This window comes from Ceratotherium simum, chromosome 15 (genome assembly GCF_057802395.1).
Source record: "Ceratotherium simum simum isolate JZ-2026a chromosome 15, ASM5780239v1, whole genome shotgun sequence".
NCBI classification, from domain to species: Eukaryota; Metazoa; Chordata; class Mammalia; order Perissodactyla; family Rhinocerotidae; genus Ceratotherium; species Ceratotherium simum.
The window spans coordinates 37,918,989-37,938,274 of NC_141914.1; the positions used below are offsets into that span (position 1 = coordinate 37,918,989).

The 19,286-nt window shown below is 36.9% G+C and overlaps 1 protein-coding gene across 2 annotated transcripts in view; it reads right to left on the bottom strand.

Annotated features, from left to right (window-relative positions):
• The window catches only part of VPS8 (VPS8 subunit of CORVET complex), a 244,235-nt gene that overhangs the window by 33,182 nt on the left and 191,767 nt on the right, over window positions 1-19,286 (bottom strand). For both annotated transcript variants that reach the window (XM_014783113.2, XM_087439905.1), the window contains exons 43-44: window positions 17,850-18,019; window positions 14,722-14,887 (exon numbers count right to left, since the gene is read on the bottom strand). In XM_014783113.2, coding sequence (XP_014638599.1) covers window positions 14,722-14,887; window positions 17,850-18,019 — 336 coding nt within the window. The remainder of the gene's footprint in view (window positions 1-14,721; window positions 14,888-17,849; window positions 18,020-19,286) is intronic.

The window sequence follows — 19,286 nt, forward strand, 5'->3', positions numbered from 1 at the left end:
AACTCAAAATCAATAAAAGACCTAAAATGCAACAGCTAAAACTATAAAACTCTTAGAAGAAAACATACGGGAAAAGTTTCATGACACTGGATTTAGCAGTGATTTCTTGGATATGACACCAAAGTTGTATAAGCAACAATAACAAAAAATAGACAAATTTGACTTCATCAAAATTAAAAACTTCTGTGCACCAAAAGACACTACAAACAGAGTAAAAAGGCAACTCACAGAATGGAAGAAAATATTTGCAAATGACATATCTGATAAGAGATTAATATCCAGAACATACAGAGAACTCTTAAAACTCAACAACAAAAAGATAAACAACTCACTTAAAAAATGAGCAAAGGACTTGAAGAGACATTTCTTCAAAGATATACAGATGGCCAATAAGCACATGAAAAGATGCTCAACATCATTAGTCATTCACAAAATGCAAATTAAAAACACAATGAGATACACACCTATTAGAACAGCCAAAACTAAAAAGACCAACTATATCAAGGATGTGGAGGAACTGGAACTTGCAAATACTGCTGGTAGGAGAGTAAAATGATATAACCACTTTGGAAAGCAGTTTGGCAGTTTCTTAAGATGATAGCATACATTTGCCATATGAGTCAGCCATTCCATTCCAAAGGCATTTACCCAAGAGAAATGAAAGTATATGTCCATCAAAGACTTGTACACAAATCTTTGTAACAGTTTTATCTGTAACAGCCAGGAACTAGAAAAATCCAAAAGTATATCAACAGGTGAAATCATAAACAAATTATGGTATATCCCTAAAATGAAACAATACGTAGCAGAAAGAAGAAATGGAACTCTTGATACAACAATATGGACGAATCTCAAATAATCATGCTGAGTGAAAGAAGCAAGACCAAAAACCCCTACGTACCTTATGGTTCCATTTATCTAAAATTCTACAATATTTAATTTATCTATTGTAACAGAAAGCCAATCAGTGGTTTCCAGGGAACAGAAGGGAGGAACTGAGTAAATTTTTGGTGGTGACAGATTAAGTCAGTATCTTGATTGTGGTGACAGATTTACGGATATATACAAATTCATGTACTTTATATATGTACAATTTATATCAGTTATAAATCAATAAATCATTTAAAGAAATTTGTAGGATGCAGCTAAAACAGTGCTTAGAGGAAGAGATTTATAGCTTTTTATGCTATATTGGAAAATAAGAAAGGTTTAAAATGAAGGACCTAGGCTTCCAATTTAAGCTAGAAAAAGTTCAAAGTAAAACCAAACTAAACAGAAGGAAAGAAATAATAAGGAGCAGAAATCAATGTAACAGAAATCAAATAATACAGAAAATTAACAAAACCAAAGGTTGATTCCTTGAAAGTATCAACAAAATTGATAAACTGCTATTTAGATTGATCAAGAAAAAGAGAATATAAACCCCCAATATCAGCAATGAAAGAGGATTTATTACTACATGCCACTTATCTATAGACATTTAAAAGATGATAAGAGACTATTATGAACACTTTTATGCCAACAAATTTGACAAATTAAATGAAAAGGACACATTCCTTAAAAAAACAACTTATAAAAATGGACCCAAGACGAAACAGAAAATATGAATAGCCCTATATTTATTAAAGAAATTGAATTTATCAAATCTTCCTGCAAAGAAAACTCTAGGTCCACACGGTTTCAATAGTGAATTCTAGCAAATATTAAGTACACCGAGACTAAATATGAAATCACAATATCAACTTATAAATTGATAAGGAAGAACATAACCATTATTACAAATAGTTCAATAGATACTAGATACGATCTCTCTAGAATGACAGAAGAGGTGTAAGTACTGGGTGAGCAATAGGGCCCAAGCTCTACAGCCTCTACCAGTTCTAACAGTCTAATCCTAAAAGCCTACAGTATACATAATAAAGACATTTCCTGTCACTGCGGCATCAAACTCTTCAAATAGGACCACACTGAGGCTTTTTTGCCTTTCCTCTCTGACTTTCAGAATAACTTTAGAAAACATACCTCAGCTCAGGGATCAAAACTCCTGGCTGTACAGACTGTCTTTTCAGTTTCAGCAGGTCTGCAAAAATTAGACTTGACAGTCTTTGCTCTAGCATACCATGACATTAATACTCTGGAACTCACTCCAGATGTATGATGTAGCTTGCTAAACATGATCCAATTTTAACTTCTGGTATGCTCTTTTTGAAAAGGGAGAAAAGATTTTCAAAGCAAAGTAGATACTTAAGCTTAAAAAAAAAAATGACCTTATGAAAGAATCTGCAGACTTTTAAAAACAAGCCAAGAACTAGATGTGGTGCTGGACAATTTATCTGAGAAAGCTGTTCTCTGGAGATTAAGTCAGAGAGCGTTTGAAGTGGCAACAGAAACGGTACAGCATCGCTCGTGAAAGGTCTTATTTTTTCATTTAACAGGATTCCTTCTGGAAATGCCTCAGGCAATGCAGCTTAAAAGAGATACTTTAAATCCAGGTGAGCAGACACTGGTTCAGGGGATATGGATGGCATATTAAGCTATGGCCTTAGTTCAGTAATGCTGAACTTTTGCGATCTTTGTTAATAAAATGATCCCTGACTTGGAGAAGCAATCTGATCTGCAGTTTAACAGCAACAGGAAAACCTTCCTTATCACCTTCCTTTTTTGTTTAAACAAGCCATGATTTTTCTGATTACAAAGGAATCGTGTTCACTAATGGAAATTTAGAAAATACAAAAGAGCAAAACAAAGCAAATAAAAATCACAATTTAACCACACAGCAATAACTATTAACATTTGGAATCACACTGTTTTGTGATCTTTCACGTTACATGTTGAGAATTTTTATTTCACCATATCAATATTCTTCCACAATACAATATTTCATGGCTATTAAGCAGTCCATTCAGTGTATAGGTACACTGTTACTAATTTAACCAACTTTTGGGAGGCTATTGGGACATTTAGTTTGTTTTCAATTTTTTTTTATTATTAAAAAATAACACATTGCCAATTTTTCTCTTTGGATGGATCCACAAACTCTTTCCCTATATTTCTGAAATCCACAAACTCTTTCCCTATATTTCTGAAATCCAAAATGCTCTGAAAACAAAAGGATTTCTTTTTAAAAACTTTTGGCACCCAAAGGCATCTGGTAGCAAAACCTGACCTGAACTAAAGGCCATTTACAGTCTTTATTTATCCCACAAAAGCCTTTGATAATGGGTTGCTGCCCTAACCCCACTGGGAATGTTATATAATATACAATACACGCGCCATATTAGTTTTCTTTTAGCACTATGAAGATAACATTTTATCTTCTGGCTTCCTTTTCTTTTTAATGAGAAGTCAGCCATCATTCTTATTATTGTCTTATCTTTGGTTGCTTTTAAGATTTCCTCTTTTCTTTGGTTTCAGCAGTTTCACTATGACTATGATGTGTCTGAGTGTGGTTTTCCTTGTATTTAACCTGCTAGGGGTTTGCCAAGCTTTTCAGACATATGGGTTGATGTTTTTTACCAAATATGGGAAAATTTCAGACATTATGAGGTCACCCCACCACCACTTCTCTCTCTCTCCTCGCTATCCGGAATTCCAATGATATTCATGCTAGACTTCTTGATATTGTTTCACAGGTCACTGAGAGGTCTCTTCACTTATTTTCAATACTTTTAGTCTCTGTGCTTCACTTAGGATTCTTTCTATTGAACTATCTTCAAATTTACTGATATTTGTCTCAGTGTTAAAAATGCTATGATATCTAATGAGATTTTAATTTTAGATGTTTGTTAGCTCTAGAATTTATACGTGGTTTTATTTTACAGTTTCTATTTATCTGCTGAGAGTTCCCCATGTGTTCAATCATTCTGTTGATTTTTTCCTCTAAATCGTTAACATATTTATAATTTCTATTTTAAAGTCCTTGACTGCCAATTCCAACATCTGGGTCATCCACAGGTCTGCTTCAACTGATGCTTTTTCTCTTGATTTTAGGTTACATTTTCCTTCTTCTTCCTATTGACCCTATTTAGGCTTTGGCTTTGTTAGAGAGGATTTATTTTGCTTTTGCCCTTAGTCTTGGGGCAGCCATCGGTCCTAAAGCACGGCCCTTCTGCAGTTTCAATAAAAAACTTGAGGTGTTTATCAATCCTTTTAACTTGGCAGAACTTGCACTCAAAACTCAACACTATGCAGTGGCTGAAATCTCAGCTCAGTTCGTTAGTCCTCCTGATGCTGCTTTCTGCTCAGTTTCTCAGAAGCATTGTCCATGTATGTGCAATTCAGAAACCTATAAAAAGAATTTGGGGCTCCCTCCTCCCTTCTTTCTGAGATTTCCCCCCTCATTTACAGCTAGCTGCTTTGGTAGTCTTGATCTTTGACCTGTTTCTTCATCCCAGTAATAATGCTACTATTTGTTTAACCTCTTTTCCCTCAGTACATCAAGGCAAAGTGAGAAGTGCCCGAAGAGAAAAGCTGGTTAAATGTAGAGCTTCCCTGGTTTGCTTCCCTTCTTTCAAGGTTTATGTTCCCTACAGTTTCTGCCTGCTTCTGGTTGCTCTCTAAACACTGTTTTTTCCTATTTTGTCTAGAGCTTATAATTGCTATTGGCAGAAGGGTTGTCCAATACAGGCTACCCGCCATTATTGGAATTGGAACTCTGTATCACATTTCTTCAAATACTTTTTCTGTACTATCCCCACCTATACTGCTTCCAGGACTCCAATTACACATACATTTTGAAGTAGTTTCATAGTTCACTGATGCTTTATTGATTTCTTTTCAGTCTTTTTTCTATGTTTGATTTGGGATAGTTTCTATTGCTATATATTCAAGTTCACTAATTGTTTCTTCTGCAATGTCTATTATGCTGTTAATCTCATCCAGTGTGTTATTCACTTCAGACATCGTAGTTCTAATCTCTAGATGTTCTACTGCCTCTTTATAACTTCCATATCTCTATTTAACGCATTCAGTCTTTCCTCTAGATTCTTGAACATACGTAATACAATTATAATAACTGTTTTAATGTTCTTATCTACTAATTTTATCATCTGTGCCATTTCTGAGTCTGTTTCAATGGATTGATTTTTTTTAAAAGACTATTTTTTTAGAGCAGTTTTAGGTTCACAGCAAAATTGAGATGAAGGTACAAAGATACTGCATATATCTCATGCTCCCACGCATGCACAGCCTCTCCTATTATCAACATCTTCCACCAGAGTGGTACATTTGTCACAACTGATGACACATTACATTGACACATCATTATCACCCAAAGTCCTTAGGGTTCACTCTTGGCATTGCACATTCTATGGGTATGGACAAATGTATAATGACATATATCCACCACTGTAGTATCATACAGAGTACTTTCACTGCCCTAAAAATCCTCTGTGTTCATTTATTCATCCCTCCCCCACCACCCAGCCCCTGGCAACCACTGATCTTTTTACCGTCTCCATAGTTTTGCCTTTTCCAGAATGTCATTATAGCTGATTTTTTTCTTCCTCTTTACGATTTGTATTTTCCTGCTTTCTTGCATGCCTGATAATTTTTGATCAAACGCCAGACACTGTGACTTTTTACCTTGTTGGGTTAGATATTTTTGTAATCTTTAACACATTCTTGAGCTTTGTTCTGGGATGTGATTAAAATACTTGGAAATAATTTGACCTTGTTAGGTTTTGCTTTTTTAAGCTTTGTTAGGTGGGATCAAAGCAGCAGTTAGTCTAGGGTTAACCTTTCTCCCAGTACTGAGGTCAAGAACTTACTTAGTACTCTCAATACTGCCCTGTGAATTATGAAGCTTTCCAGGCTGGCACCATTCCTGGCTCTATGTGAATGTGGGGCACTGCTACCTCTAATCCTTTTGGGTGGTTCTTTTTCTGACTTTGAGTAGTGTCCTCCCACACCTGAGTGAGTCATTATTCAACTTAATACTCGAAGTTGCCTTCTGCAGATCTCTGGAGCTCTCTCTATGTGGCTCTCTCCTGTCCAATACTCTGTCCTGTGAACTCTAGCCACCTTGCCTTCCCTGGACTCCCAGCTCTGTCTTCTCAACTCAAAGAGACTGATAAGCCTTGTCTTCGTTCCCCCTCCTTGCATCGTGGCTTGGAAACTTTCTCAGGACAGTAATTTGGGGGTGATCCTAGGGTTTACATAATTTGTTTCTTGTCTCTCAGGGGTCACTCTTCTTCACTGCTTGAGGTCCAATGTCTTGAGAACTACTGTTTTGTTTATTTTGTCCATTTTCTCCCCTAAGAAACTCTAATTGCATTCTGTCAGAAACGGAAGTACCTGTATTACCTTTCTAAAATAAAAAAAAATCTGAATTCTGAAACATTTGGCCAAAGGAATTTGGATAAGGGATTGTGGACTTGTACAAATATGCATTCCTACTACTAGTGCATAAAAGTGTCTGTCTCCTCACATTCTTATGAATGTAAATGCATATGTATTTTTTAATGCATGTCAGTTTAGTATTTAAAACATTTTGTCAGTTTAATAAGTAAAAAAAAAAAGGCATCATAATGCTGTTTTAACCTGTATTTCTTTGATCACTGGTAAAGTTGAACATTTTTTCACATTTAATTGGACAACAGAATTTTTTTATGTCCTTTGCCCATACTTCCACCAAAGCTTTAGTTCTACATAAAGGCTGGAAACACTTTCTCAGTACTAGTGTCATCCTTTGGTTTCTTGGACACAAGCCTTTTCTGGATCAAAGGGAAGTGCACAAATTTATAGAACTTCAAGAATCTGATTGTTTAACTGTTCTGGCAAAGAGGTGAACATTGGGCTGGTAACAGAGATGCGGCTGTCTATCCATTTTCCACACGGTCAATGGACCACATCAGTCCCCTTGTTTTAAACCCTCCTTATTCTTACTTTAAGAATAAAAACAAAACTCTCTACCAGAGTCTTACAGGCTATTCAGGATCTGGCCCTGCCTGCCTCTTCAATCTCATTCCTCTCCATGTTCCCCTTTAGTCACCATGTTCTAGCCACTGACCGTTTTCTAGTTCCTTGAACAAGTCATCCCCTCCTGAGTTCCTTTGTCCCTGCTGTTTTCTCTTGCTTGGAATGTTCTTCCCATGGCTGGTACCTTCTTACCCTTCATATCTTAGCTTAAACACCATCTCTCAGATAGATATTCCCTGACCACAAAATCCAAAGTAGGTTTCCCCTCATGTTGTTCTTCCCATAACATTCTTCCCCTTATAGCACTTACATACCTATCACAACTTGAAATTATATATTTGATATATTGTTTGTGTACTTAACTATTGTCTAGCTCTCTTACTAGATGGTAAGCTACATGATGGTGGGAACTATGTTTTTTTGTTCACTAATGTATACTTAGTACCAAAAATAGTGTTTGGCCCAAAGTAGATACATTAAATATTGGCTGAAGTAATGAATCACTTAATACTAGAGTTTAATAACAAGATTACTGAAAAATGGACAAAAGTCTCCTCAAAAAGATTCATTTATATTAGGATCATTTATCATCTCTCTGCACTTCTGAGATATATTAATCTTCATTTAATTTGTAAGTTTAATTTAGAAGATATTCTTTTGAGAAATGCTGCTATCACCAAAAACTGAAATCTCATTTTTTAGCCTTTAATTTGAATCTAACATATTTATAATAGGAAGCTAATACTCTTTAAAAATGGACAAATGAAAACAGGGCATTTATATCAGTGTTCCTATTTCATTAAATAGCATGTAAACCAAATCTCCAATTTATAGTGGGAATCCACTATATAAGTAACGCACAATGGTTAACAGAAAATTACGACCAGTGCACATAAATAAATGTCCTTTACTGAATAATTTCTTGGAAGTTGTAAATACTTTCCTCTGACGTTATTTATAAATTTACCCCCAAAGATAGAACATTTTCTTAGACAACTCTAAAAACCAAGAAATAAAATCGACTCCAAGTACCAGGGAAAATATCAGCTGATTTCATTTAATTCTCTCCTTGTGATTATTAAAGAACGAGTAGGCAGCTGCACTGTTTATTTTCAGTCCCCTTCCTCTTCAGATATTTACCTCTTATTGAAAAAACAAAAAATCTGATATTTGACCTATGAATCTGGCTCTCTACTGATAAGGGATGATTTATCCAAATATGAAAAGATATTGAGCAATACATTATAAAACTAAGGGAGTCTCTAAATGCTCTCGTTTTCTGAAGTTTTAAAAGGAATAACAACTTGAATGTTTCTGGTACATAATAATGTGTTAGCTTATTACGAGCGCTCAAGAACTCTAAGCCCTGTCAATATTGTTAAAACTAAAATCTAATAAATCTTCAATTATGTTTCTTTGAATTTATATCATGTTGCCTGTTGACCAACAATTATTATTTTTAAAATGAATAGCAAGTTAATTTCTTCTAATGCTAATCAGTGCCAATGAAGATGATTATTACTATAAATTTAATAAAGGAATAATCAAAGATGAAACAAATTATTATATTATATTAGAATAACATTTGTTGAGAAAATATAATAGAATGATGAGTACTTCAGTTGAAATTAGCTTCCCCAATGTATTTCACCTGTGGGTAATATGTAAAGGAAAACAGAGAATCAGATAGATTCGCGAGGTCTATCCTGTGGACCTAAACATTTTAGATTGAGCTGTGGTAAGCCTGAACAGAGGAGAGGAGATAAGGAAAGAAAGAAATTTGAGTCACTTTTCCTGCTTGTAAAGAATAAAAGTGCTCATTCCAGAAGAAAGCAGGCTTTCTAAGGGAATAACTCCCATCATGTCTATGCAAACCTGTTGGGAAGAACTAATATGTCAGAATTATTGTTTATATATATTGACCAGTTGTGAAAGACAGAAATGAGACAAGGAGTGACAAGAAGAAAGACTTTATCCACCAAAACCACAGTTTTCAGGATAACTGTTGCACCCTGTTAAGCTGGAGTCGGAACTTGAAGAAGTAAAAGTCAGTTATCACAAGTCTTGGAAAAGAATGAAACAAAAAGCTATTTGCTAGAAGGATCATGTTAGACAGGCAGTGGGAAGCTTCAAATGCATTCAGTATCTTCTGGGATAGAGAGCAATAGGTGGAAGCTGACTGGCAGGCAGTCTCAGCTTGATTTCAGAGTCACAGGGGTCCTCACCTCTGTTACCATCCATGCACTGGCTAGGAACTTAATAACCAGGGCGGATAGATTTTCAAAGGAAATTAAGAGAGCAAAGTAGAATTTTTGTGAAATAAAGTTTAATAAAAACCATCATATAAAGAATTGGTATTTTCATTTAAAATTTTCATATAATTAAAAATGGGAATGGCTCCCACATGGTAAGAAATATTAATTAGCACACCAACATGGTATGAATGTATTTTAAAAATCAGCTTTACCAGGTTTCGATAAAGCCAGAATGCTAAAACTGAGGGTGATGATGGTCCTACAAATTTGAGTTCAAATACTGGCCCTCCTTCTCTAAGCTACATACAGTTCCTTCAGCTGTAAAATAGGGAACATATCGCCCTCATAAAGTTCTTGTAAAGATTAGCATAAACACATCTAAAACATATATTTGACAAATTTCATTTCCTCTTTCCTTCTTATGTTACCAGCCCACTAGATCTTTTCACAGTACCTTATGTAAGAAAACTCAAGGGAGACAGACAGCTAGAGGGAAATTTAAGAAATCCAAAATAGTTCTCATACTAGCTTGTATAACATTATTTGGAAGCATTAAACAGATTTTCAAGAGGATCTGATCAGTAATCTTACTGGAGTTTCCTAAACAATAAAAAGGTTGAGCCATCTCACCTGCCCTGCAGAATGGGAGAGCCTCAGAAATAAAGCTGCCTTTGACACGTAGATGCAATTTCAAAATAATTTCCCTTTTCTAGATGCTCTGAGAGAAGCCAGGAGGAAAGTCAATGAAACAGATCATTGACTTTCTTCACTGTATCAGGTGCGGGGATGTGGGAACAGGATAACCAATGTAGTATAAATGGCTTCAAAATTTAATATGAATTGATGAAAAAATTCTCAGCAAAACGTGGAATAAAAGAGAACTTCCTAAACATGATACTGTAAAAGTTACACACAAAAAGCCTACAGTTAACATTATACTTAATGACGAAAAATTGAACTCTTCCCCCCTAAGATCAGTTAACAACATAAGAATATCTATTCTCACCATTCTTATTCAATATTGTGCTGGAGACCAATGCAATAAGGCAAGAAAAAGAAATAAAAGGTATAAGATTAGAAAGGAAAAAATAAAACAGTCTTTACCTGCATATGTTATGATTATCTATGTAGAAAATACCAAAGAATCTACAAAAAAGTCCTAGCACTAATAAGTAAGCTTAGTAAGGTCACTGGTCACTAGATACAAGATCAGTATACAAAAATAAATTGCATTTCCATATTCTAGCAATGAAGAATTAGAAACTGAAACATAAAACAGTAAAATATACAATAGCGTCAAAAGTCATTAAATACTTAGAAATAAATCTTACAACACGTACAAGATTTATACGCCAAAAACTACAAAACACTGATGAAATAAATTAAAGAAGATCTAACTAAATTGGCAGACATATCATGTTAATAGATTGGAAGACTCAAGACTGTTAAGATGTCAACTTCCCCCAAATTGATCTATAGATTCAACATAATCCCAATAAAATCCTAGTATAATATTTTGTAGAAACTGACAAGCTGACTTTAAAGTTTATATGGAGAAGCAAAGGAAATAGAATAGCCAAATGTTAGAAAGAACAAAGTTGAGGGACTCATACTACCTGATATCCAGATTTACCATAAAGTTACAGAATTGGAGAAAGGACAGATATATAGATCAATGGAATAGAACAGAAAGTGTAGAAATAGACCCACAAATACATAGTCAATTGATTTTTGACTAAGGTACAAAAGCAATTCAATGGAAATCCACATGCAAAAGAATGAACCTCAATCCTATCTTGCATCCTATTAAAAATAAACTCAAAATGGATCAGTGGTTGCCAGAGGTTGAGGGTGGGGGGAGAGGTTGACTAGAAAAAGATAAGGGAGACTTTTGAGAGTGTTGATAATACTGCTTTATATCTTGATTGTAGAGGATTGTCAAAACTCAGAGAAGGTGAATTTTACTGTTTGTAAATTATGTATAAAAATACAAAATTACATATACATAACACACAATTATATTTTATAAAAAGAAAAAGAATCTATTTTAGCCTCTGAGGATTATTTGGGAAGAAAGAAAAAAATCTAATTGGTAACATCAGGCAATAACATGCATGTAATCACAAACTGTTTATGAATAGGATATAACTGAAAGAGGAAAAAAGCTGAAGTGCCCCCAAGATGTAATGCCTTAAGTATTTGCAGAAGTAAAGGTTCCCCCATCTGCACTTGGATTCAGCTTGGAAAGATGCTGGAAATCACAGGACCTGTCTTTCCTTCCCTAAATGCAAACAAGGAAATGTTTTGGATGACTAGTTAATAAAATTTGTAATCTGGAAAGCATACTGAACATCTTTACCTGCATGTCCTGCAGACATCTCTAACTCCAACAATGAATTCTCTATCTTACTCCCAAATCCATTCTTTGTTTATTGCTTTCTATCTCAGTAAATGGTCCCACCATCCATTGGGTTTGTTCAAGTAAGAAAGCTGGATGCTATCTTTGACTCTTTCCTCTGTCTTACCTACCCCATCCAACAAATTTATTTATCACCATGTCCTGATAATTCTACCTCTCAAATATAGTATCTTTGCTGTGAAGCAGAAAAGAGTACAGAACTAGAAGTTGAGCATGATTGGATCTAGAAGGTGAAAGAGAGAGGTATGAGATGAGGCTAGTAAAGTAAGCAGGGACCATTAATTATTTTGATGTTTGTGCCTATCTCAAACACATCTCAAATATGTACTCTTTTTTCCATCTCAACTTCTACCAGTATAGTAGTGTCTAACTGGTATCTCTAAATTACTTCAATATTCTTGGTCTCCCTACATCCATTCTTTCTTCCCTTTCAACTCATTTTCTGCACTGCAGTTAGAGTGTTCCTTTAAAAATACTTTTCTGGATCAGATCATATTGAAACCCTTCAACCTCTTTCCTATTTCTTTAGTACAAACATCAAAATAATTAATATGGCCCCTGTTTACCTCACTAGCCTCATCTCATACCACTCTCTCTCACCCTCTACATCCAATCATGCTCAACATCTAGTTTCATGCTCATTTCTGCTTCACAGCAAAGATACTGTACGTTTGTTCTATATATTGTTCCCTCTCCCTGGAATACTCCTTCTCCTACCTACCCTTGCACTTAAACTTTATCTAGCTTACTTCTTTTTTTCCTTCAGGGGCAGCTAACATGGCACTTCGAGGAAGCCTTCCATGATCTCCCGTGTCTAGATTAGGTCTACTTATTATCTGCTCTTACAGTACAGTTCATCTATAAGTACTTGTGGTATAATAAAAATATATATATTTGGTCTTAGTCCCTGGTTCCTGTCACATAATTCCTAAAACTCTTGGAATCTCCTGAGTGATGAGTGCCTTTTGTATGCTAATAAGATGACTGATGTCTGGGGACCCCTAGATAGCTTCAGGATGGCCACTGGTCACCAGAAAGATCAAGGCACGATTAGAGCGTTGGAACTTTCAGTTCTACCCTCTCCTGTCCTGCCCCCCACCCCTGAACCTTTGGAGAGGGGAGGAGGGCTAGAAATTGAGTCAATCACTAATGGGCAATGATTTAATCAACCATGACGACATAATGAAACCCCATAAAAACCCCCTAAATGATGAGGTTCAAGGAGCTTCTGGGTTGGTGAACACATTGACGTACTGGGAAGATGGTACACTGGGAGAGGGCACAGAGGCTCCATGCACCCTCTTCCCCTCATAACTTGCCCTAGTCATTTCTTCCATTTAGCTATTCCTGAGTTGTATCCTTTATAATAAACTGGTAAACATAAAGTATTTTCCCAAGTTCTATGAGCTGTTCTAGTGAATTATCTAACTGGGGGGGGGCGTGGATCATGAAGACCCCTGAATTTGCCAAGTCAGACAGAAGTGTGGGTAACCTGAGCACCCCACTTGTGACCAGTGTCTGAAGTGAGGGCAGTCTTATGGGAATGAATCCTTAAACTTGTGGAGTCTGATGCTAACTCCTGGTAGTTAGTGTCAGAATTGAATTCAACTGCTGGACACCCAGCTGGTGTCCAGAGAATTGAGAGAACTGGTGTCAGAATTGGTGTTGGAAAAGATACTACGATTTGGTGTCAGAAAGAACTTGAGAACACTTATTCAAAATCTGTTTATAATTTCATTGATCGTGAACTCCACAAAACAAGTGTCTTGTCTACGATTATATCCCCAGGACATAGCACAGTGACTGGCGCACTGTTCCATATATACTGGGTGAATATACAAATGAATGCCTACCACTGGAGTGTAGAAATTCCAAACTGTTATCTGGGAGAAGCTAGGTCAAGGGTTTTTTCCTGGGTCTGCTTCTGATATAACACTAAAAGCTGATGAAACAGAGAGAAAAGCAACAGGTCCAACTTTTCACTGTGTCATGTGAAGGCTGACGACAGGATAGGGTGGCATAGAGCAAGGAGCAGGAAACAGTAAATGTGACACTACTTCTCACTTTGAAGAGGAAGCAAATTGAGAAAAGCAAATGATCAAGTCACAGCCCTAATAACTGCTCCTCCTCCATAGTGAGCCCCTCATGTTGTCAAGTTCTATTCTCCCAAAAGCTATTAAGCAGTAGAGTTCAAATTCTGCTCCACTGTCTGCTTAAGAAAAAAAGGCTGTAAAATGAACAAAAATTATATCTAGTCTATTAGTCAGACTCCAAAGGCAAAGAAAATTTCTCAGTGAACACTATTGCATCAAGCTCTTTGAAGACAGTTACCCAGCTGAGAAAAACCACACAGAGAGCACATGTGTATGTATGTACCTTGTCCATCAGCCCTACTTAAAAATCAGAACTCGGGGCTGGCCCAGTGGTATAGCGGTTGAGCTTGCACGTTGCCCTTCGGCGGCCCGGGGTTCACCGGTTCGGATCCTGGGCGTGGACCTACGCACCGTTTATCAAGCTGTGCTGTGGCAGGCGTCCCACACAGAGCAACCAGAAGGATGTACAACTATGACACACAACTATCCACTGGGGCTTTGGGGGGAAAAAGGAAAAAAGGAGGAAGACTGGCAACAGATGTTAGCTGAGGGCCAACCTTCCTCAAAAAAAAAAAAAAAAAAGAATCTGAAGAAGCTCCGCACCCTATCCCTAGGGGAAAAAACGGATTTACTTACAAATATACAAAAATTTGCATACATTTAATAAAAAAAGTGAGAACGCTGCACTCTTCAGCATACAGGTACTCATCAGTCCTGTGGCATTTGTACTTGGCTGACCTCTTACTTGGTCAAAGGATCTTCGGCTCATGTGTTTACATCCTCACTGTTAACTAGATCTTAAGCTCTTTAAAGGCAGAAAATGTCTTTTTGTTGCTCTCAAATCCCTGTTTTCCAGTGCTGGGCAGAGAGGAGAGGCTCTTCAAACACTACATAGGACTGAACAGAAGACAGCATGCACTGGATACCCATCAGGTAAATTTGTTGAGGCCTATAGGACCTGAAAAATATGAGGCCAGGCCTAAAAGATGTTGGTAAGAAAAGACCATCTCCATCTTGCCATGAAAACAAATCTTACCTGTGAAGGGGTTATCCTTCCCTTTTTAATTTCTGATGAATTTTCACTTAATTTTCCTACTTTGTTACTTGAGCGGCATTTGTAGCATGTCCATCTTGTTTGTCCCTCAATTTCGATGGTGCATTCTTTGTTTTGCAGGCAGAATGAGTGATACAAATGGCCACAGCTGCAAAACGAAGGCAATCAATTTGTACTTTTCATTGTCAAAATCCATAAACATCGTCTATGTTAGAGTATATTTATAAAGTGATAAAGATTTCAATAAGCTGGAATGCACTGCTGGTTGTAGAGATTAAGAAACAAGAAAGGGAGTTGACTTGCTGCCGCCTTCTCTTTTTCTAAAATCCAGACTCATATATTTGTATACTTAAGTTGTGAGTAGGAACAGAATCACAGTTCTCTGACTACAGGCCACCTGGGAGATGAGTTGAACTTCTGTTCATTTCTCAAACTATGAAATATTTTAGACAGTCTGAAAAAAAGTCAATTGAGGAAAATCCTAATTATATAAGCAGCTTAATAATAACATGAGTGGTCTGCCTCATCAAATTCAAGGCCAGAATTGTGATTTGATTAAGTATTTATAAAAATGTCAGTATGATAGTAAATTCTTACACTATTCCTATGAAGAAATTCCCTATTGATTACACTAAGTTACCAAATGAGCCTCCTAGAAGTGAGTGTTGAGTGTTACTCTTAGTCATCTTTACCAATTCCTCCTCATTTCTCCAACCTGAAATGGTGGACTACCTCAGAAGTCAATCTTTTTCTCTTCTTTAGTCTTTCTCTTCTCTACTCTTTCTTTTTCTATAATCTTTCTCTCCTGTAGTCTTTCTCTTCTGTACGCTTCTTTCTATAGCCACTTTTGCTCCTTTAGTGATTACTTCCAGTTCCATAGCTTTAAAATACCACCTACATGCTGATGACTGCCAAATTTATACCTTCAGCCCAGACTTCTCTCCTAAACCCCATCTATTTGTCTCTTCAAGAACTGTACTTTGGATATCTAATAGGCATCTTAAATTTAAGATGCCTGAAACCAAATTCTTGATTTCCACCCAACTCCACCCCCACCGCATCCTCTCATCCAACCTTCCACATCTCAATAAGTGGCAACAACATTCTACAGTTTCTCAGGCCAAAAGCTTTGGAGTCATCCTTGACTATCTCTCCTTTCAAACCTCACATCCAATCTATAAACAAATCTTACCAGTTCCACCTTCAGAATACATCCAGAATCCTACCACTTCTTACTTCATTACTATCATCTAGGGCCATCTCTCACTTGGATTGCTGCAACAGCCTAACTGGGCATTCTACTTTCACCCTTGACCTTCTGTAGTCCATTCTCAACACAGCAGTCAAAGTGATCCTTAAGACAAAGGTCAGCTCATGTCAACCCTGTCCTCAAAACCATCCAATGGCTTCTCTTCTCAGAGTAAAAGTTTAACTCTTTATAATGACCCAGTTCCTACATGATTTGGCCTCTGCTCCTCCTATGAAGTCATCTCATCACTGTCCCTTTCCTTCATCCTGCTCAGGCAACACTAGCCTACTCCCTCACACTCCTCAAGGATGCCAAGAATGCTCCTGCCTCAGGGTTTCTGCACTCGTCCTCTGCCTGGGGCACTCTCCCCCTGATACTATATGGCCACTTCATTTAAGTTTCTGCTCAAACGTCCCTTACATAGTGAGACTTTCCGCAACTACTCTTTATAAATTAGGAGCACCCAACATTCTCTTTCCTCTATGCCATGTTTTATTTTATTCACAGGAATTACTAATTGCACTTTTATTAATTAATTTTTAAACTGTCTGTTGATAAGTCACCTTAACAGTGACCACTCTCTATAAAATATCTTCTCCCTCAAACACTCTGTATCTCATTTAACATGCTTTATCTTTTTCCATAGTAGTCACTATCTGGCATTTTACTCATTTGTTTGTCTGTCCCTGCCCCTAGAATGTCACCTCCATGAGAGCAGACCCTTTGTTTTGTTCATGCCTTACCCTATCCCCTTGAACAGTACCTGGCATACAGTAGAGGCTCAATAAATATTTGTTGTCTGAATAGGCTCTTTGTGTGATGACAACTATTTCCTCTTCCAACCACCAAATCTACCAATCTTCCTGTATTACAATAATAAGAGCTAACACTTATATAGGGCTTACTCTACATCTGTAGAGTTACAAGTGTCTTATGTAAATTATCTCATATAATCTTCACAGAATCCTAGGAAGTAGGTACCGTTATTATCTCAATTTACAGATGAGGAAACTATGATGTAAAGAGATTAAATAACTGGTCCAAAGTCTCACAGCTGGTAAGTGGCAGAGTCAGGATGTGAACTCAAGAAGTCTGGCTCCAGAGTCCATCTTACATCGCCTCTATTCACATATTCTGAATGAGCTGTCTTTGCTCCTGAGATCAAACCTTTCCCTTTTGCACTAGATTTCTTCTCTCTTCGCACTGTGGCTTTAAACATCATTTAAATGTTGATGGTTTATAAATTTATATTTCAAGGACATGTCTCCAGGTTTCTGACTAGAGTAACTGTCTACCTGACATCCCTAATTGGATGTCTAATAGCAGTCTCAAACCTAACATCTCCAAGACAAAACTTGATTTCCCCAGTTCCTCATACCTGTTCTTCCTCATCTTCGACAGGGCACCATGTTCGTCCAGTTGCTCAGGCCAAAGACTTTTTTCCCCTCACACTCCACATCTAATACATCAGCACGTTAGCTCTACCCTTAAGATATATTCTGAAGCTTCACTCCTACCTTTCTCATTCTGCTCAAATGTCACTTCCTTAGAGATGTTTTCCCTCGTTATGGTGTCTTAAAATAGCACTCTCACACCGAACATGTCATCCTTCCATCCCCTTACCCTGTGTTTTATTTTCTTTATAGCTCTTATTACTTCGTATTTATTTAGTGCCTGACCACCCTAACACCCACTCCTCCCGACCCCCATGCAGAGCGTAAAGTCTATGATGGCAGGAACTTTGCCTTGTTTTGTTCACTGCTAGAATGATTGACTGGGGCTGTGTATCCATGTGTGTTCCTGCCTGGTAAACCATACATGTACACACATCATATGTGTAACATTTCCTTCCCTCTCTTACCTAAAGACAATAATTTCATCAGCCATTTCTTGGCGTCTTTTGTACTGCTGCAAACATATAGAGCAGTAATCCTGCTTGGGATTCAGTCCTCTGGTGACCGAAGCTCTCAGGTTACACAACGACCAATGGAGATCTTGGTTTAGAAGGCTAGTAGTTGTTTCCAGCAGGGTCTATGAAAGACCAAAACAAAAACAAACAAACAAAAAATGGTTTATAAAGTGAAAGAGACAGAAAGGATGAAGGGGGAATAGTACTTGTTTAGTTTTCAACTAAACTAATGGAATTAAAATAGTAGAATACATTATAACGGCATAAAATTGATAAAACAAACACCAAAAACACCCAGACTTCAGTGGTTAACTTTAATGTGCAGAGTAATGATAAGTGCATACATTAAGATCCTCAAAATAATTATTAAAAGGCTGTTACCAGTTTCTACTGAGAATGTGTGCTCTGCCATGCTGTGGCTTAATTCAGTACTGATGACTTTCGAATGACAAGATAAACCCAAATCTATTTACTTATTACATTTATATAAGTTCTTTCTGAATGGCTCCACATGTTGTAACCAAAAAAATCCCTCATTTTTTAATAGAAACTGCATCCATGGCAATATTTCAAATAACCTTTCACTGGAAAAGCTAATGGCCATTACTCAGTTTTCATCTCCCTTGGGCAGAGAGATCACATTTTCCTGATCAGCACTTACAAGTCATTTGAATCTACTCAATACTGTGACACCTGTCATTAAATCACATAAAGACATTTCACAGCTATCACATTAAGTCATTTTAAGGCTCTATGTGCTTATAAAGTACTGTTTTCATACCACATCTAATTCTCAACATTCATATACATCATTTAGATGTGCAGTTGGGTTCCTTTCTGTCAGTCCCAAGGGGGAAGACATACCACCCATCCTCCTTGCTACATAGCCTAGTCCTTTATCTGTAATGCAGAACTTTTAGTTCTAATGGTCTAACCATCCTAATTCTTTCCAATCAACCCTAACTTTTCCTCCTCTTCCAAAGTTACAAAGTTTGCAAAAATTTTCTGCCTTGCACTCAGCCTTCCTTCTGCCAACACGGAGTCTGTGCCCGCAGGGGCATCAGCTTCACTGGGCTATGCTTAGCAAAACTGCAGTTCTTATAACACCCTAAGAAAAGCTCTGTCACCCAAATTTTCCTTTTTCTTCCCTCTGATTATTAAAAAAGCAAACCTTGTATCTAATACGCCTAAATGGAACTTGTACTGGCTTCATGAGTCATTTTGAATTACACTAAGAAAAAAACCTGTACACTAAGCTGGCTCCTACTGAGAATTACAGCTATAGGCAGTTTTGAGTTAAGGAAAGACTAATGACCATTTTTGGTTAGTGGCAATTATCTGCTTCAGAATGTATAAAAGAACACTCATTTAATTTTATTTTGTAATTTT